The sequence below is a fragment of the Lepisma saccharinum genome, chromosome 7 (genome assembly GCF_977018435.1).
Source record: "Lepisma saccharinum chromosome 7, izLepSacc3.1, whole genome shotgun sequence".
NCBI lineage: Eukaryota > Metazoa > Arthropoda > Insecta > Zygentoma > Lepismatidae > Lepisma > Lepisma saccharinum.
The window spans coordinates 34,790,515-34,808,053 of record NC_139235.1 but is presented as its reverse complement, the minus strand read 5'-3'; the positions used below and the strand labels follow the sequence as shown (position 1 = coordinate 34,808,053).

At 35.8% G+C, this 17,539-nt stretch overlaps 2 protein-coding genes across 3 annotated transcripts in view; one reads left to right on the top strand and one right to left on the bottom strand.

Moving 5' to 3' along the window:
• The window catches only part of LOC145989803 (golgin subfamily A member 5-like), a 53,833-nt gene extending 51,598 nt beyond the window's left edge, over positions 1 to 2,235 (top strand). For both annotated transcript variants that reach the window (XM_083125156.1, XM_083125155.1), the window contains exon 11: positions 1,934 to 2,235. In XM_083125156.1, coding sequence (XP_082981282.1) covers positions 1,934 to 2,020 — 87 coding nt within the window. In that variant the 3' untranslated portion in view covers positions 2,021 to 2,235. The remainder of the gene's footprint in view (positions 1 to 1,933) is intronic.
• A 7,052-nt stretch (positions 2,236 to 9,287) lies between these two features.
• Positions 9,288 to 17,539, bottom strand: part of Cipc (Clock interacting protein circadian) — a 51,382-nt gene continuing 43,130 nt past the window's right edge. Inside the window, exons 3-4 of the mRNA XM_083125851.1 lie at positions 13,715 to 13,788; positions 9,288 to 11,928 (exon numbers count right to left, since the gene is read on the bottom strand). Coding sequence (XP_082981977.1) covers positions 11,323 to 11,928; positions 13,715 to 13,788 — 680 coding nt within the window. The 3' untranslated portion in view covers positions 9,288 to 11,322. The remainder of the gene's footprint in view (positions 11,929 to 13,714; positions 13,789 to 17,539) is intronic.

Below are 17,539 nucleotides of genomic sequence, written 5' to 3'. Positions count from 1 at the left end.
AACAATTTTATGTTGTAGTTCGAAGAACAGCTTCTTTCCAATCTGCCCCCAAACTTGTTATTGTGTGTGACAATCCTCAATACCACAACAAGTTACTGAAAAAAGTCCCAACATCAAACAGCAGAAGGATGAAATGAAGTCGTGGCTATCATCTCACAATATTCCGCATGCAGAAGGTTTGCTGAAAGCCGTATTATATGAAATAATTAAAATAAAGAAACATAAAATAAACATCTAGCAGTGCTAACATTAAATTGAAAATTGGTAGTTTGCACCGCGATCTTTACTGCTCGTACTCTTACTCGTGCCATGGTTCCTTTCATAGTAGTTGGCAACGCTGACTTAGCAGGGAGTGGCGTCACTGCCAGGTTATTCCTTCCCGGCTGTAGGTCTTAGATTATGGCAGGTATTTTAGTTAGAGGGGGGATTGAGCATTAAATTGAGGGGTATCGAATTGTTGACTATTACTATTGTCTTAGATTGTTGCAGAAATTCTGGTGTGGAGACTTGAGAATTATTTTTTTTTGGAGGAGGCAATATCCACTCTTCAATATCAACAGTAAGTCTAAAATTGGCATGGAAATTTTGTTGGTAAGATTGAGTATTATATTTAAAGGGAGATATGTGAAGTGTTAGATTGTCAACTAAGTAAGTCAAGATTTCTGTAGTAAAGAGAGAGTTCCAACGTTAAATTTTAGAGTATTTAGCAATATGGTATCCACACGTTTTCGACCCCGAACCTGCCAAAAGAGAAGCTGGAAAGGATGCAATATCTCGGGATCCTAAGAAAGTATTGACACCCCATTAAGTTAATGTTCTTCAGAGCCTGCAAAAAAATGGATGTGAAAATTTTCTTGACATTTCTGCAAGCCTTTTGCAGCCCGTAAAGGTATGCTGACCACAAGTTAAGAAACACTTTTCTAGAGCATTCTGAAAAAACGTGTATGTGATGTACATTCACTGCTGATGCACAAGAGATAGTCTGAAAATAAATAGGTTTTGTCATTCTGTTAGTGGAGGGAAACTGGCTTATGCTGGTGCACCATATTAGAGAGACCCTGATGAATCAGTTTGTGCTCTGCATACAAATAAATTTGAGAATGGCATGTTTCATGTCGTCATTGCTGGTGTGTTCAATAAGCACTTTCAAAGTTGGGGAAAAAGTGGAAGATGCCATGCACCAGGTGAGGACTGTTGGAAGAATAGGTGGTCCGTGAGTTCTCAACGCAACTAAAACCAACCTCCGTGGTGGAGTGGTTAGCACAGCATGCTACAATGCCAGGGATCCTGGGTTCAAATCTCAGCCTGAACATTGGTGTTCTTTCTGAGTGTCCCTTCATCAATTTCATTCATTGTTGTAATGAGCCGAAAGTGGCAGGAAAGCAATGCTAAATACAAATCAAATCATTCCAGCTATTTGAGCTTTTGTCACTGCCATGTCGGGTCTTGTGTTGCCAGCTTGAAACAGAAAACCAGAATTGAAGAAGGTCTCTTTCATCGAACTGTGATGTGTGTTGCAGTACCTGTAAAAAAGTCAAGCAACAGAAACACTTTGTCTTTTGTCCATGTCTGCAACCCTAGTCTGTTCACCATGACAAGTCCCATCGGACATTCTCACAACAGGAGTCGCTTGTTTCCATCTGCTTCAGTGAAAGTACAGTACACACTTTCCAGATCAAAATGGGTTCACTGGGGATAGAGGACTACTGCAACTACTAACTACAATTTGGAATCTGCAAAACATATTTCACAGTCCTGCTGCAAAGTCACCAGTTAGGGAGTGCATTTCCATTATATCAAAAACTGAAACCAGTTCAGTCACAACCTAAATACCATAAATTCCTTCAATTATTCTTGGCAACTGAACATATTTTGTAATATGCACAATTGAGCACTCTGAATATACTTATTTTTTTACGCCATTATATTCCAGGTCATCCTCCATTTGTGGGTCTTGGTGGTGCTTTTAACATATACTCCAGAGGCTCATCTAGAACCTGAGCCCCCTCCTAGACATTGAGTGTTATAATTATTCTTCTTTATTCTGTGATACATCTTGAAGTTGGCCGGAGGAAGCATATTTAACACACCATATATGAAGTTCCAGGCAGGTAAGATGTGCACACTGTTAGCTTCATATCGTATTTTGTAAATATATGTACAATGAATTTATCGCTCCATTCCTTGTAAATTCCATGTATATTTTTATGAAATAACATCAATTTTTGAAGTATATGCATCTGTGTTTTTGTCCTGTTCTAACTAGTTACACAAGGCATATTTATTGTGATATCATTGAAACAGGCTATATAAACTATTGGCCATATTGAACAGATATGATTAATAAATAAACTAGAAATTCATCCCAGTATCGTGCTCGAAACAACTTAGTGGATGTCCAAGATGCAGTAAATTAAAGTTTACTTAATTGTGAGCATGTCATAATTGGTGCATAAAATGCTGATGTGAAACAAGAAACAGCCAGTATATTGAAGTGTATATACCAGGTGTTTCAAAAACTTTGATATCATTCGTAATCGAATAACGGTACTAATTCTCATGCAAATGATCTGAAATTTAACAGTATGTGTAGAAACACCTCAAAAGTCAATGTGTAATGTGGTATGAAGACAGCTTTGATACATGTCTTGTTTTTAGTGGTGAGGCCACGTTCCACACAAATGGCAAAGTCAAGAAGCATAATGTTCACATTGGGGGCAAAGAAAATCCCCATGCCACAGTTGAGCAACTGAGAGACTCACCAAAAATGGCTGTTTTCTGTGCCATCTCCAAGAATCGTCTTCATGGCCCATTTTTCTTTGCGGGAAATGTGGCCGGTGATGATTATGTGCACCACCTCACTGGAAGCTCACTGTGCGGGAGTATCTCAATGAGACACTGCCAGTGCGATGGATCGGGCATGCTAGTGATGACGATACCTCATCCTACAAGCCTAGAAGAACTCCAGCAGAGAATCATCGCTGCACTGCAGACTGTTACCACAGACATGCTGCAGCGTGTTTGACAGGAGCTGGACTACTGACTTGACGTGTGCCGTGTCACAGGCGGTGCACATATGAACACTTGTGAACAATCATTTGTGACATCCACATACCTTTGAATTTCTTATTCAAATTTTTATGCATACATCTTATTGAGTTGAGGATTACACTTGTGTAGTTTCTTTACCTTGATGTGTAGGTATTGAGCTATTTACATCTGTAATGATATCAAATTTTTTGAAACACACTGTATAATGAACAACATGAAAAAAATATGAATACATATTACTTAAAGGACAAGAGTACAGCGCCTTGAACACGTAATGTGGAAAACGAGCCAAGAAACTGGTTCCCGAGATGGATGACAACATAGATGGCAGTGCGATCAGTATCGCTGCTAATTTTCTTATGAAAGTAATGCGGCTTAGTTAATTTTTGGAATATGTGTAGATTTGTTTGTCTTGAAAGGTGGTACGTGAATTGATGGAAACAGTTATATTTGTGGAGTGATTTGCAGTCACGAGATGGCATTAATTAGGAAAGAAAGTAAAATTAAATTAATAAATAAACACTTGCTAATAGACTGAAGGCACCATGTCGCTTGTCACTTATTTGGGAACGCTCCCTGTGGCGTGTCACTTATGTCTGAGCACCCTTCCTTTAAGAAGCTTTCCAACCGAAGTAACAAGTGGCAAGCGAGTACGACATATGAACGTGTCGTTTTCTGTTTGGACCCTCATGCGCAATGAATGCTATTTTAGTCTGGAAGTGTCTTGTGTGACTAGTCACATCAGTGTGAACATCCCGTGTGGCTTGTCCCATTGGTCTGAAAGTTTCCTTACACTCATGTCGATGGCATTAAGGACGTTTTGTGGGTTTCCCCTTGTCATTTCATCAATCATCATTATCATCATAGCCGCGATTAGTTTAAAGTGGAAGAAAAGAGACAGTAAGTATAAAAAATACAAATGGTTCAGTGTGTATATCTTTAAAAGAAATGATGATGATAATAATAATGAACCTAATTCAAACACAAAAATTTAGTTGCCAAGAGAACATTCCATGCGTATATTTTCTCCTGTATTATTAATGAAAGTAAAAATAACAGTACGTGGCTGACTGTCTAGAATGTTCGTTAATATCTTCGCGACCACTGTACCAAATATCATAGCAATTTTCATATTCATAGAAATGCTTCATGTAAAAGAATCAGACGTTGCAGCAAAAACTCCGTTTACTTCCATTATAAGCAGACAAATACCATGCTGCGAGACCAGCGCCTCTAGCGGTATCATATTCGAGTGGAACCTGTCAGAGCCCAGAACATCAGTGTTTTCCACACTACGTGTTCAAGGTGCTGTAACAAGAGGTACCATCACAAAACGCTGAACATGACGATCTACGTACGTCAGACTGGTGTCAGAAGCTAGATTTTTACGTACCTACTTCTGGAAGTATGATTTTTTTTTGGTGGGGGGGACACAAAGCACATGCAGAGGATTTGATTAGTGAAAACTTCAAGGACTTGCTACACTTTTCGCTGGGGCCAGCAAAGTTGTTTTCCAAAGTTCCTCTCCTTTTGAAAAAACACCATGATATTCCAAACTCTGAAAAATTGACTGATTCTAATGCATTCAAGCGTATCCCTGAGTGGTTAGATTTTGCTGTTGTTTTAGATATTTGTGATAGTTTTGTGGCACCGTAAACCTATTTTCTATTACATATACTTCGGTCAATCAAATATAAACACACAGTTCATCTTCAAAACATCCAGTCAGAAGTAAGTAAGAAGTTGCAATCATTTGTTTGGATCTCTTGAGGAGACATTGAGATGTCATTTGAATGTTTTGAATGTTGAGCGATGAAGAGGTGGAACTAGAGTGACCATAATAATTTGACCCAAAAACGGGACATCCCAAGGAGATCAGTTTACCCCTCCGAAAAATCAGTAGGCCTAATCATAAAATTGTTGTTATTTATTATAGGATGGATCACATAAATGATACACCATAAACAACAAATGAAATATGATCTCGTGTTGTCAAAAGGTATTTTTTATTATACGAGGGCCACTATTTATATTTTGAGCCTTGGCAACACTGATTGAAGTTAGGCGCGATTTGACGTTTGCAGGGAATCGTCTGGCATTATTGACCATAACGTACTTCAAATGTTTTGTCAATAGCTTGATTTGTGTTGTTTATGTTGCCTTGGAGATTGCGCGACAACAATAAAATGGAATTAACTCGTGAACATTTTCATGCGATGATTTTTTACGATTTTCGACGTGGATTATCAAGACACAAGTGCATCGATCAACTTTCTCCACATTTGGCGATGAAGCCCCATCCTTTGCCACTGTGAAACGCTGGTATAACGAATTTAATCGTGGCCGCCATTCGCTCTCCGACGAGATTCGCGAAGGTCGTCCAAAATCAGTTGTTGTTCAAGAAAACATTGATGCTGTGCAAAACCTAATACTGCAAGATCGTCATGTGACATACTGTGAGATTTAGGCAACCATAGGCATTAGTTCCACCAGCATATATAAAATATTACATGATCATTTAGCTGTGAGAAAGGTATGTTCTCGTTGGATCCCACACAATTTGACAAAAATTCAAAAAGACGCTCGCGTCAATTGGTGCAAACAAATGCTCAATAAATACAATTGTGGTGCTTCAATAGACGTATATAAGATTGTAACAGGTGACGAATCATGGATATATGCATATGAGCCGGAACGTAAACAGCAGTCGACTGTATGGTTGTTTCAAGATGAACCCAATCCAACAAAAGTTGTTACAATGCCAGCTGTCACACATCTCGTCTAACAACCGACTTTATGAAGTCAAAAAATCGAATTGATGGGTCATCCGCCATACAGTCCTGATTTGGCACCCAATGACTTCTTCTTGTTCCCGAATGTCAAGAATAAATTGCGTGGACAACGATTTTCGCCGGCAGAAGATGCCGTTGATGCGTTCAAAAACCATATTATGGAGGTGTCTCAAGAAGATTGGAAAAACTGCTTTGACAAATGGTTCGAACAAATGCAAAAGTGTATTGACCATAAAGGAGAATACTTCGAAAAACAATAAAGCAGTTTTCAATGCCAAATTCCTGGTTTTTCATTGTTAGGCGCAAAATATAAATAGTGACCCTCGTAATCTCTGTATGACTTACATAGCGTTTCTTGTCCTTTCTGATCAACTTTTATGCTGAAGTTGAGTAATGCCAGAAGTATTTAGCAGAAGAACCAATCTTCTTGAGAGCAGCTTTATTCTTTACCAACCATTCATAAATCTCCCCGAAAACCTTACCCCACATATCACACAACTCTAGATTTTTATTTTGTGTCAAGAAGCAGGAAATTTAAATTCCTGTTGTAATTCCGTAAAGAAACTGCATGCTTAATCACTGCTCTAGAAGTAACTGAATACACACAAAACAATACATCTTTTTCAGCATGAAATGTCTCTCAAATTTAGACTTGGCTTTCAAGATAATTCCTAGACTTTTATAAAATGGGACAAATAGTGTATTTTTAATAATATGGGTGGGACATCAAGGACATGCCTCTGAAATGGGACTGTCCCAGTTGAAACGGGATGTATGGTCACCCTAGGTGGATTGCTTCTTGTGCAATTGGCTTTGACAAGAAACCACAGTCTTACTATGCCATGGAATTTAAAATATTACCAATCTGGTGGCAAAAGTGCCTTGATTGTAATGGAATGTATGCAGAAAAATGATCCATGAATACAGGGTGTAACATAAAAATAGGTATTTTTGTTTTAGTTGGGAGAGTTTCTTTAATGGTGTTGGTAACACTTATTGTCATTTGCATCAGCAATGTATGCCATTTACAGACATATATTGATGGAGCGAAGCTCAACATGCTGTAGCTGTGAGGATGTTTCATAAAAATGGTGACTGTTGCCTCTGCGAGACGAGAATATCAACGTTATTTTAATCTCGGGAGACATGATCTTACTCCATCGGTCAATGAAATCAGGGTGTGTGAAGAACTTTGAAGCTACGGGAAGTGCTTTGAAGCATAAACCTGTTGGAACGTGCCTTGGATGATTTCCGTCGCAGATTGTCAAAGTGTCAGCATCGAAATGGTGGTCACCTGAAGGATGAAATTTTCAAAATATGAACGTGACTGCAATATTTTCATGTAATAAAAAGCTAGAGATATATTCTTGTTCATATTTGACTGACCCACATATCTAAACAACAGTGAAACCAAACCACATATTTGCTCTGGAAGGAACTTTAAACAGACGTAATTTATCGGAATTTGGAATATCATATCGGTTTTGCAAAAGGAGAGGAATTTTTTAAAAAGACTGCAGGTGCAGGTTAAAAGTCTAGCGTGTCATAAAGTTGAGGAGCAGGCATTTTCATTCTCCGTAAGAAAATCATGAGAATTGAAACGTATATTGGTTGGAGGTTTAATAGTAGCAACATACAATCATTTACAAATGGTACAGTTCTTTAGTGTAATGACCAGCATTGTGTACAACCCATTGCCAGCGATGTTGAAGTTGTAGTATAGCTGTAGCAGGGCCTGTTCTGTTGATGGCTCGAATGGAGCGGTCTATTGCCTGAAAGATCTCTGGAACAGTTCAGAAGCGAATGCCCTTCATCTTATGAATCAAGTCACAGGGGCTTAAATCTGGGAGTAAGGGGGATGGTAGAGCACTTGCCAGTCCCATCGATCTAAATACACCACAGGTTGCACTACATGCGCCCAAGCATTGTCCTGCAAAATAATGGGAGGATTGAGCAGAAAGTGTCGCCTCTTCTTTCGCAACGCAGGTCATGCTGTACAGCTGTGGAGACATCCAACTCCAACGATACTCTATTCCTCTCGTCACTGTATTGGGAGGTAGCTTAGGTATCAAACTAATGTATGGTACAAGCAAGAAGCACTGGTTCCATTTCATGGTATATATACCCCGTACAACAGTGTTGCCACTATTAAAATCTCCAACCCACTTTTTTATTGATGATGTTTCCAATAAGCTTTATCTGGATTTATAATCATCGTAAAGTCCTCCTTACAGCTTCAATGAAAGGGGAAATCAATAACACACAACTCCTCTCATTCCTTTGAGAAGCCACAAATGAGTTAATTATACATCTGCCTAAAATGACTTCGGACCTCATAACAAAAGCACAAAAAATTACATCTTTTATCACAGGCCGAAGGCTAAGTCCCGAATCATTGACTTGTTGGTAAAAGTAAGAGACTTGGTAGGATTAATTGTTCTATCATTAAAGATATTTTCAGTTGAGTACCCGATCGATATCTGCGCTCCGATGGCCGCCATATTTTATATATCTCGGGAATGGTGTCTCCTATCAACGTCCAGTTTTCTCAGAAATGTTCCAAATAGTGTAAACTTTCATAATAAATCAATTTGTGAAAAATAAGAAATAGAAGCTTTTCAGAAAGTCTTAATTAATAATTCTTGAACCAAACAATGGCATTTTCTATTTTGTAAGATTACTTAGTGTTTGTTAGAAGTATTTAGACGAACTGAACCCCTATTTTTTCTAGATTTATAAATTTGCCTTAAATAACATTTTAAGAGAAATACAATTTACAAACAAGTCAACATAATTTTTGAAAAAAGAATCATTGTTAAGACTTTCAACTCGCAGTTATTCTCATAAAATGTTTTGTAGTTTTTTTCTGAAAAACTTCTATTTCTTATTTTTCAATAATAGATTTATTGATTTATTATGAAAGTCTACACTATTTGGAACATTTTTGAGAAAAACAGACATTGATAGGAGACACCGTTCCCAAGATATATCAAATCAAAAAATATCAAATATGGCAGATTATTTTCAAGATGGTGGCTGTGGGAGCGCAGATATCGATTGGCTACTCGACTGAAAATATCTTTAATGATAGAACAATTAATCCTACCAAGTCTTTTGCTTTTATCAACAAGTCAGTGATTCAGGACTTGGCCTCCGGCCTGTGATAAAGGCGTAATTTTTTGTGCTTTTGTTATGAGGTCCGAAGTCATTTTGCAGCGGGTGTATATGACGATGAAAACAACTTGTATGGAAAATGAGCATTTATCTGCGTGTTCGGTTGTGACTTGATATACCTGCATGTTGCAACACTACTGCACAAGTTTCCATTTCAGTGTATGTGGATAACTTTGCACCAGTAATGTCATTGGATCATAATAAGCCATAGTAGAAGAAAAGGGTTGGAAAGTAAGAAAGAAGGTTATAAATATTCTTTTTATTGTGCATTCGATGAAAAGGTTGTTCCAATCTGTTTACAAAACATAAAATAGCATTTTTCAAATATCTTCATAAGAGATACCAGCGTACTTTGAAAACTAACAGCATTCAAATATTGCACAATACAAGACATGATATGCGACTGGATGTAAAAATATATAACTTATTCTACATAGTAAGTACTACAAGCAAGTTGATCATTTTAAGAAAGCAAGACAATTGTGCCTCAGGAAATGTTGAAAGTACATATGTTAGATAGTAATGAGCAACCTTTTTACAATGAAGATTCTTTTGTACAAATTACGTTGTTTCTAGAAAATAATACTGTTCTTAAGATATACTGGTAATGATGTATTTACAGGGCAGTACATTCTTAAAAGTGTGTCCATTAACTCTCTCTCAATTTGGCATTCTGAGACAAAAAAAAAAAAAAAATAGCGATGACATATTCCCAGTTTCTTACTAAAGATATGTGCTAATGTGTACACTACATACTTGCATTTGGAAGTATTTTTAAAATACAGGTATTCTAACCATAATTAATATTTACAAAAAAAAAGATCACTTGAAGTTATAACAAATGTAATTGTTTAGGGAAAAATAACTTGTTACATACTGGCAAAATACCATACATATTCCAAAATGTAGACAGGTGTTTATTTCTTACCAAATGAAATTTTGTTAGAAGTGCAGGATAATTCAGCATCAACGATATTGAATAAATAAGAGCATGGCAAATGTGCCCAAGCTAATATTCACAAAAAAAAGTTAAATTTATAATTATTTTTTTCGTGTATTAGGTCATTGCAAGTTTATTAGAATGAGCTAAAACAAGAAATGTGTTTCCAAATTTTGCTTACATGCAAATTTTTGTTCCATTTTAATGTTCTCTTCGTGGCAGTGCAAGCTGAACACCAAAAAACTCCCATCTAAACAAAGTTTATAAACGCTTCTTTTATTGTAGCTAGCAACAAGTATGTATATTTTATCGAAAATGCAATTTTTTATCAGAAAAAAATTTTATTTGCAAATGAAGCTTAATATGTAATGGTTTTACTACCTGGACTTTACACATGTTACATACAACCTCTTGAGGGGATATCCGTGTAATTGACAAATGTTTTTATCTATTTTAAAGATAATTTGCAGCATTGTTCAACGTACATTAATCAAGGATAAAACAATAATTGCATACAGAAAAATATAAGAGCTATTTTCACACTACAATGTGAAAATGAGGAACAATCGCAAAAGAAAGAAAGTAGAATGTGCTTCTGTTGTGTTGCTTATTTTCACATCAAACTTTTTATAAAGATTTGATAAGATTTAATTAATGTGTATTTGTTCACACACTATTTCAAAACAAGAGTGCAACTTTTAATGGAAAATGTTGTTATTCTTTGCACAAATTTGCTCAATTTTTGCCATTTCTGCATGGTTTTTCATATTTTTAATACCAAACTCGTTACGTCATCTTATGTTGTAGATAATATTAGAGAAATGGGAACAAAATTTCAACCTGAAAAAAATTTGCATGTTGAACTTTTTAAGATTACAATTTATTGTTCTGCCCTTGTTTTTACTAATTTGACATGATATGCCCTGGCTAAAATATTATTGTCTCTTTTTAAATTGAGAACTGATCAATTGGTCAAGCTATAATTGTCAAAATGAACCATTCTTGTCCATTATATAAGGAGTTCATGATAAGAGATGAAGAATTCCTGAAAATATTTATTATCATCGCTTTAGAAGCATTCTTGAGCAGAAAGTTGGAAAAAGTTTGAAATCACAGCAGACCAATGAAACAATAGAATGTGTTTCATTGAATTTATATATAAAAATAGTAATTTTTTACTACAGCACAAACATCATTTGCCACAAGCTGCATTTGTGTGTTTAAGAGAGTATGCAAGATCAATCTTTACATCTTTTGATGTGCTTCAATAGAGATTGAGTACTTTGGCCAATGCATAGATATTACTCGGAAGCATATGCTTCAACTTGGGTTTCAAAAATCCAGCACTTACACAAAAAGTATGTATCATTTGTCTTGAAATACTGAACACACTGTTTTGCTGCTATGTGATTCCACTGGTTCTTTTATCGTGGATGCACAACTGTCGTTGCTGTTTTCTGACGTAAACACAGAGTCATACACGGGAGATTCACAACTCTCTCTTCTTGATGCAGTACCAGGTTTCAGTGCTACCGAATCACCAAGCCTGAGTCGTTTGTTTTCGGGATTGTTCAACACTGAATGCACGAAGGCACGGGTTTCGGCTTGGAGGGTCATGAGTTGGCGCTGCAGCTGATGATTACGTCGGACGAGCTCCGCTGTTTTTATTGTGATATCGAGGAGACCCGATCTTCGTAGAAGTTCCGTCGTTTGCAGATACCTTTGCCGACGAGCTTCTAAGTCTCGCTTTCGTTCACTGTCTTGAACACTGTTTGAGATCCACACCTTATTCCCTTCACTTTTCATGCTTTCGTGTTCGAGTGCCGTGTGTCCCACGTACAGGGACGAATCCTCTGACTCACTGTCGCTCTCGCTCTGTGACATGTGTCGTCTCTCTCCTGTCATTACACCCATCTGAGCCTGAAGTTCAAACAGTTTGTTCCTTAATGCTCTGCCGTCAAGCACCCATATCTGTAAGGAAAAGAAAATGGCATATTAAGTTCAAGTTCATTGTTAGTGGTCATGGTTGCTAACTTGAGTGAAAAGTTGCTAAATCTTCCCATTGTTGTATTGATAAGCTTTGACATGACTAAAGGTCATTCAAAGCTGTGTAACTTTCTTGGACATACTAAAGACACTTCAGTTACAAGTAAAAATGACGATGTAGTTGTCCAGACGAGGTCCATAACAGTTCTATGCTGTTCGTGTGTGTGGGAGTGTGCGTAATAATTTTTACAATGATTTTGTAACAACGTCACTTTCTTTTGTGGGATGTGAACTTATGCTTTTTGCATGTTTTTGTTCTAAAGAATATTTTTGTATGTTTGCTGAAAGGAACATAACACTAAAGTATGACAGTTATTGGGTATCAAACGTGAAACAGACAAAAATGGGAACCAACAAAATGCTAGGATTAGAAAATTACTAGAAGAATCATACTTAAGTGATGATGTGAGAGGAGGTGATGGAGAAAATGGTCAACCTGATGGTGTTGAAGATGATATCGTCAAGTAGAGTGACAAAAACTGATGATGATCCCGATTAAGAAGAAGAATCCAACACTGAGTCTGATTCGCCACCCGAAAAATAGCAGAGGATGTAAAGAAAGAAGGTGTAAAACTGCCAGCAGTTAACTGTTATATTCAAGTTTCTACCTAACTGATTTATATTTGTAAAATTGGTTTTGAATTAGTATCAAAAGATATTATGTACATTTCATAACATTTAACTAGCTATCAAAAAAATAAAAAGTTTCCTGTTTATTTTTTTAATAAATAAATTCAGAACTCTATTCTTTTTAATTTTTCTCGGCAATTTTTATTCTAAATAATAGCACTAAGAAAACTATTAAAATATATAGTTTTGAAATGATAAGCTAAACTAACAACAACAAACGTAAAAATTATAAAAGTTTACTAAATAAGATGATTTTTTAAAAAGATAAAATTGTTGTAAAATTTACAAGGGTTTTGTGCTTACATTTGTCACTCAAGGTTTGTATTCTACGGTTAATATTAATTCTATACATTTCACATCCCCATGCAACAATTCCTAAGTTCACTACTAAGTGGATAGATTACAGATCTACTGATCTGGTTTTGTGCCAGAAAGCATTTCTCATCCACCATTTTTTCCCCAAAAATAACAAGTTACTTATAATAATGCAGTTAAAAGTACCAGTTATCTTTTCCAAGTAACTGTAAATGAGTTGCTTCTTGAAATTAATTAACTGTAACTTAGTTACTTTTTCAAGTATGAGTAATGAAATTCAGTTACTTTTTCAAGTATGAGTAATGAAATTCAGTTACTTTTTCAAGTATGAGTTATGAAATTCAGTTACTTTTTCAAGTATGAGATGAAATTCAGTTAGTTTTCCAAGTATGAATAATGAAATTCAGTTACTTTTTCAAGTATGAGTAATGAAATTCAGTTACTTTTTCAAGTAATGAGTAACAAACTGCCCAGTTACTTTTAGAGTCACTGTACATATTCATGTGGAAAAAAATCATATCTCAGTTTATATTTTGTGTATGTATGTTATTGCAAAAATAGTGTGCGTAATATTTTTTTAAAAAAACTGAGGTTTATCTTTATTTTTCTTGAATCTAAATTTTTAACATGAGGTTAATTATAATTTAATTAAAACTGTAATTTCAGATAATCATCTGTGAAAAAATATCCCACGTGCAGCTCATGCATGAAACTGTTTCATTAGAATAAAGTAACTTTACGAAGACCATTATTCACAATTCTGTACCTTTGTATGATGCCTAGTCACATGAAAAGCCTGGTCAGCTTCCCTTGGAGATTGAGGAGATTTCAGATTATCACCTGCAATTAAAGACAAAAGTCAAATTAATAACTAGACTACAGACAGTTTTTAATTATTATTATTATTATTATTAATGCAGATCATTTCAATTACACAAATACGAAATACAGGCAACCTCACTAGAAACATACATGCTCTACACCAGCAGTTCTCAAACTTTTTTCTCATTGTACACTTTAATCGTAAGTAAACGTCTAATGTACTCCCACCATAGGTTTTCTCTGAATAGTGGGTTTTGAGGATTTTTTTGGCTGTCTGATTGGTGAGGCATTTTTGATATGGTGGAGGGATTCGGGCTGTGTGTGGAAAGATGGTAAACAAATAAACATTAGAATCAGTGGCGTACGCAAGGGGGGGTTACGGGGTTTAACCCCCCCCCCCCCTTGAGCTTGTGAAATATTATGAAAAGTCCTGTGGAAAAAAATTTAAATGGCCAATTTACCAAAGTCAAAGATCTGGGACAATACTATTACTATTACTACATCTACTACTACTACTACTACCACTAATAATAATAATAATAATAATAATTTGAATTATTATTTCCATGTAGCATGGAGAAAAGCACAGCATTCCAAGCACACGCGTCTTTCATAGTGATGCCTTGAACAAGTTCTTGAAAGTGAAATATGAGGGTAACTATGATTTAAAAGAGAAATAAAATGTTTTGTATTTCAGTTGCAACAATGTTCAATACTCTGGCGTACGCAGTTTTTTTTTTGGGGGGAGAGGCCGGAATAGTAAATGTGGATAACACATGGCTTCGTTTTGGAGGGCAGGATGCATAATAAAATATTTCGTATTTTTGGAGCTTTTCAGTCTATTAAAATTGTATTCAAAGACAAAAATGGTAATCGGGACTCACTTTAAAAGAGGTTTCGTATTTACACTTTGATTTTTTAAAGATCTTAACGGATTTTTATTTGAAAATTCTGATTTTCTCAAAATTTTGGTAGGGGCTGAAGCATCATCGGTAGAGGCATGCATATTTCGTTTTTGACAAAAAAAAAACGAAATTTGAAATGCTATGTTAATTTTTAAGGTTTCTGAAAGGTGTGAGGTTCATTTTCCTACCCTGTTTTGTCACGAAATGATGCGAAATGAACTGCAAAATGCGAAATAGACTCTTAAACACGAAATTTACTGTTTCTATACCGACGCGACACTTTCTGAAGTCAGAAGTATCCTGTGTGTTATGCAATTCACGGAAAATTGATTAATTTTGCTGTAAATATTTGAAAAGCAAAAATGAACTCCTCTATACAGGAATAAACTTAATATTCTGGTAATGATTTAATGTGCTATTAGAAGGGATATGTTTATTTTGTGTAATAGTGCAGTTTTTAAATATATTCACATTTTTAAGACCAAAATGTAATTTTATATACCGCTTTTTCACCGCTATAACAGCGAAATTTCATTTTATTTACAGCTTTTGAACCCAAAATTGACTCTGTTTTTATACTGAAATTTTGCTTTTTTATTTACCAAAAGTATGTGCCTGTAACCATCGGCCAGTGTTCAACGAACATGTATTTTTTTGTGTGAACAATGAGAATTAACTAAAGAAAGTTCTTGGTTCGTTGTTAGAGGCTAATGTATAGACAAAGGCTAGGCGGACAAGAATACAGTCACCAGTCTGCCTTCCCATTGTATTATTTACCGCAGCACGTTTGAATGTCTCTCTTTAAAATGTCTCACCTTGTTGACTAGACAATTATTCAAACGACAATAAGCTTAACTAGTGGAAAATGTTTTGTTGGTAAGAACAGTGAGACAATCCAGATGTGAATTATCGGGGACATTTATGCGGGGAAGAAGCCGGAAAAATTCCAACCAATTCCAGGGAATCGAATCCGGATCTCCCGCGTAATTGTCAGATGCTCTACCGACCAGACCACCGCAGCTTCTTGGATGAGTTCCATACTTTAATTATTTCAATTTATTTTAATATATTTTCTTGTTTTATGGATTTTCTTCACCCTTAAAATGTCTCACCTCGTTGACCAGACAAAAAACAAAAACAAAAACAAAAAAAGGTCCCAGGATTTGATAAAAATTGAATCATTAGAAAGTAATTTCTTTCTATTGTTTTCATAAATGATATATTTCTGTAGATCTCTACTACATAATAGTAGTAGTGGTATTAGTAGTATTATTAGTAGTAATTCAGCTAATTAATTAATTATAAGTATTATTAATTAATTGTGATTATTATTATTTAATTAAAGTATAATAAATCAAAGGTAAAATTAAATTTGGAGGAAGTTTTAGAAATAACCCCCCCCTTGACGAAATCCTGCGTACGCTACTGATTAGAATAGCACGTTTATTATTTTATTGGGTGTTCCTATGTTTACAATCATGGCCGTAACATGGGTCCTAACTTTGGGGGGCAAAATCGAACTTCAAACTTAAGGGTGTCAGAGTCAAACTTGGGACTTAACTTTGGGGGTTAGAATCAAACTTAGGCTTTAATTTTGGGGGCAGAATCAAACTTGGGACTTAACTTCATGAGCCAGAATTGATAAGTTTTCCATCCCACAAAAATAACGTCCAGATCTATTTTTCTAAATAGCTTACATTTGCGTAACTATAAAAATATACTCTTCAATACTTTGCTCCCCAGGTCCCAGGAGGTTAACAAAAGTATTGTTAACTTATACATTTTTTATCCTGAAAATTTTGGAGGGGCAAGTGCCCCTTTACATTTTTTATGATTAGTTACAAAGATATAAATGTGAAACACATGTACGATAAAAAGCATATCAGCATATATTTTTCCAGAGTTATTGGAAAAAAGTAAACAAAAATAAGTTTAAAACTGTCATGCACAATTTTGGAGTTTTTGTCGTAAGTCCTCAGAGTTTCTAGTGAGAAGAATGTGCCTGCATAGCCTGACACAGTTTCTTGATGTCTGGTTGTGCACTTGAAACTTTCAAGCGGAGATTCGGCTCCAAATGTAGCCTATTCTAGATTTTGAAGAAGTGTTTTATTAAATAATAATAAATATATTAAAAAAAAGATAAGAATGTCAGTGACGAAGTCAGCCTTATTTTCCTTTTGAGTGTTAAAGATACGAAGTCTGCTCTACACACCTGCAGCAACAATGTTGTTGTGAGGGTATTCTTGACATTTCTCTTCCGAGCTGATCACATACTCCCTTCAAGTTGTTCATGTACCCCTAGTGGTATGTCTACCACAGTTTGTGAATCACTGCTCTACACTATAGTTATTATGGGAAAAGGTGTAAAAAAACAAGTATTTTCCCCATTGTGCTGCAAAGTCACACGCAGAAGGTTGGGTAGGATCTAAGACACAGTTAGGCACAGACTCATCGAGTCCAGGGCCACTCCCGAAATTTTGTCAAATTGCACTGCACTACAGTGCAAATTTTAAAAATATATTGTAGGGTACTGATTTAAAAAATGATGGACTGGCTCTTGTTTTCATATTTGCAAGAGAATGCCACTGTAACGCATACAAATGTTTGATTTTTGATTTGATTTATTTTGCATCGCCTTTTGTGCCACTTTTGGCTAATTTGCGGAGATGGAAATGAGTGATGACATGATGAAATAGATGAATGGACAGTCATAAACATCCATGCCCAGGCCAGGATTCGAACCCAGGACCCCTAGCATCGTAGCACGATGTGCACATACAAATGTTGTATCATCTGTATATGTAGGGCTATATTTTTCGTAATTGCAATAGCACTGGAAAACATGAATCATTGCCAAAAAAAAA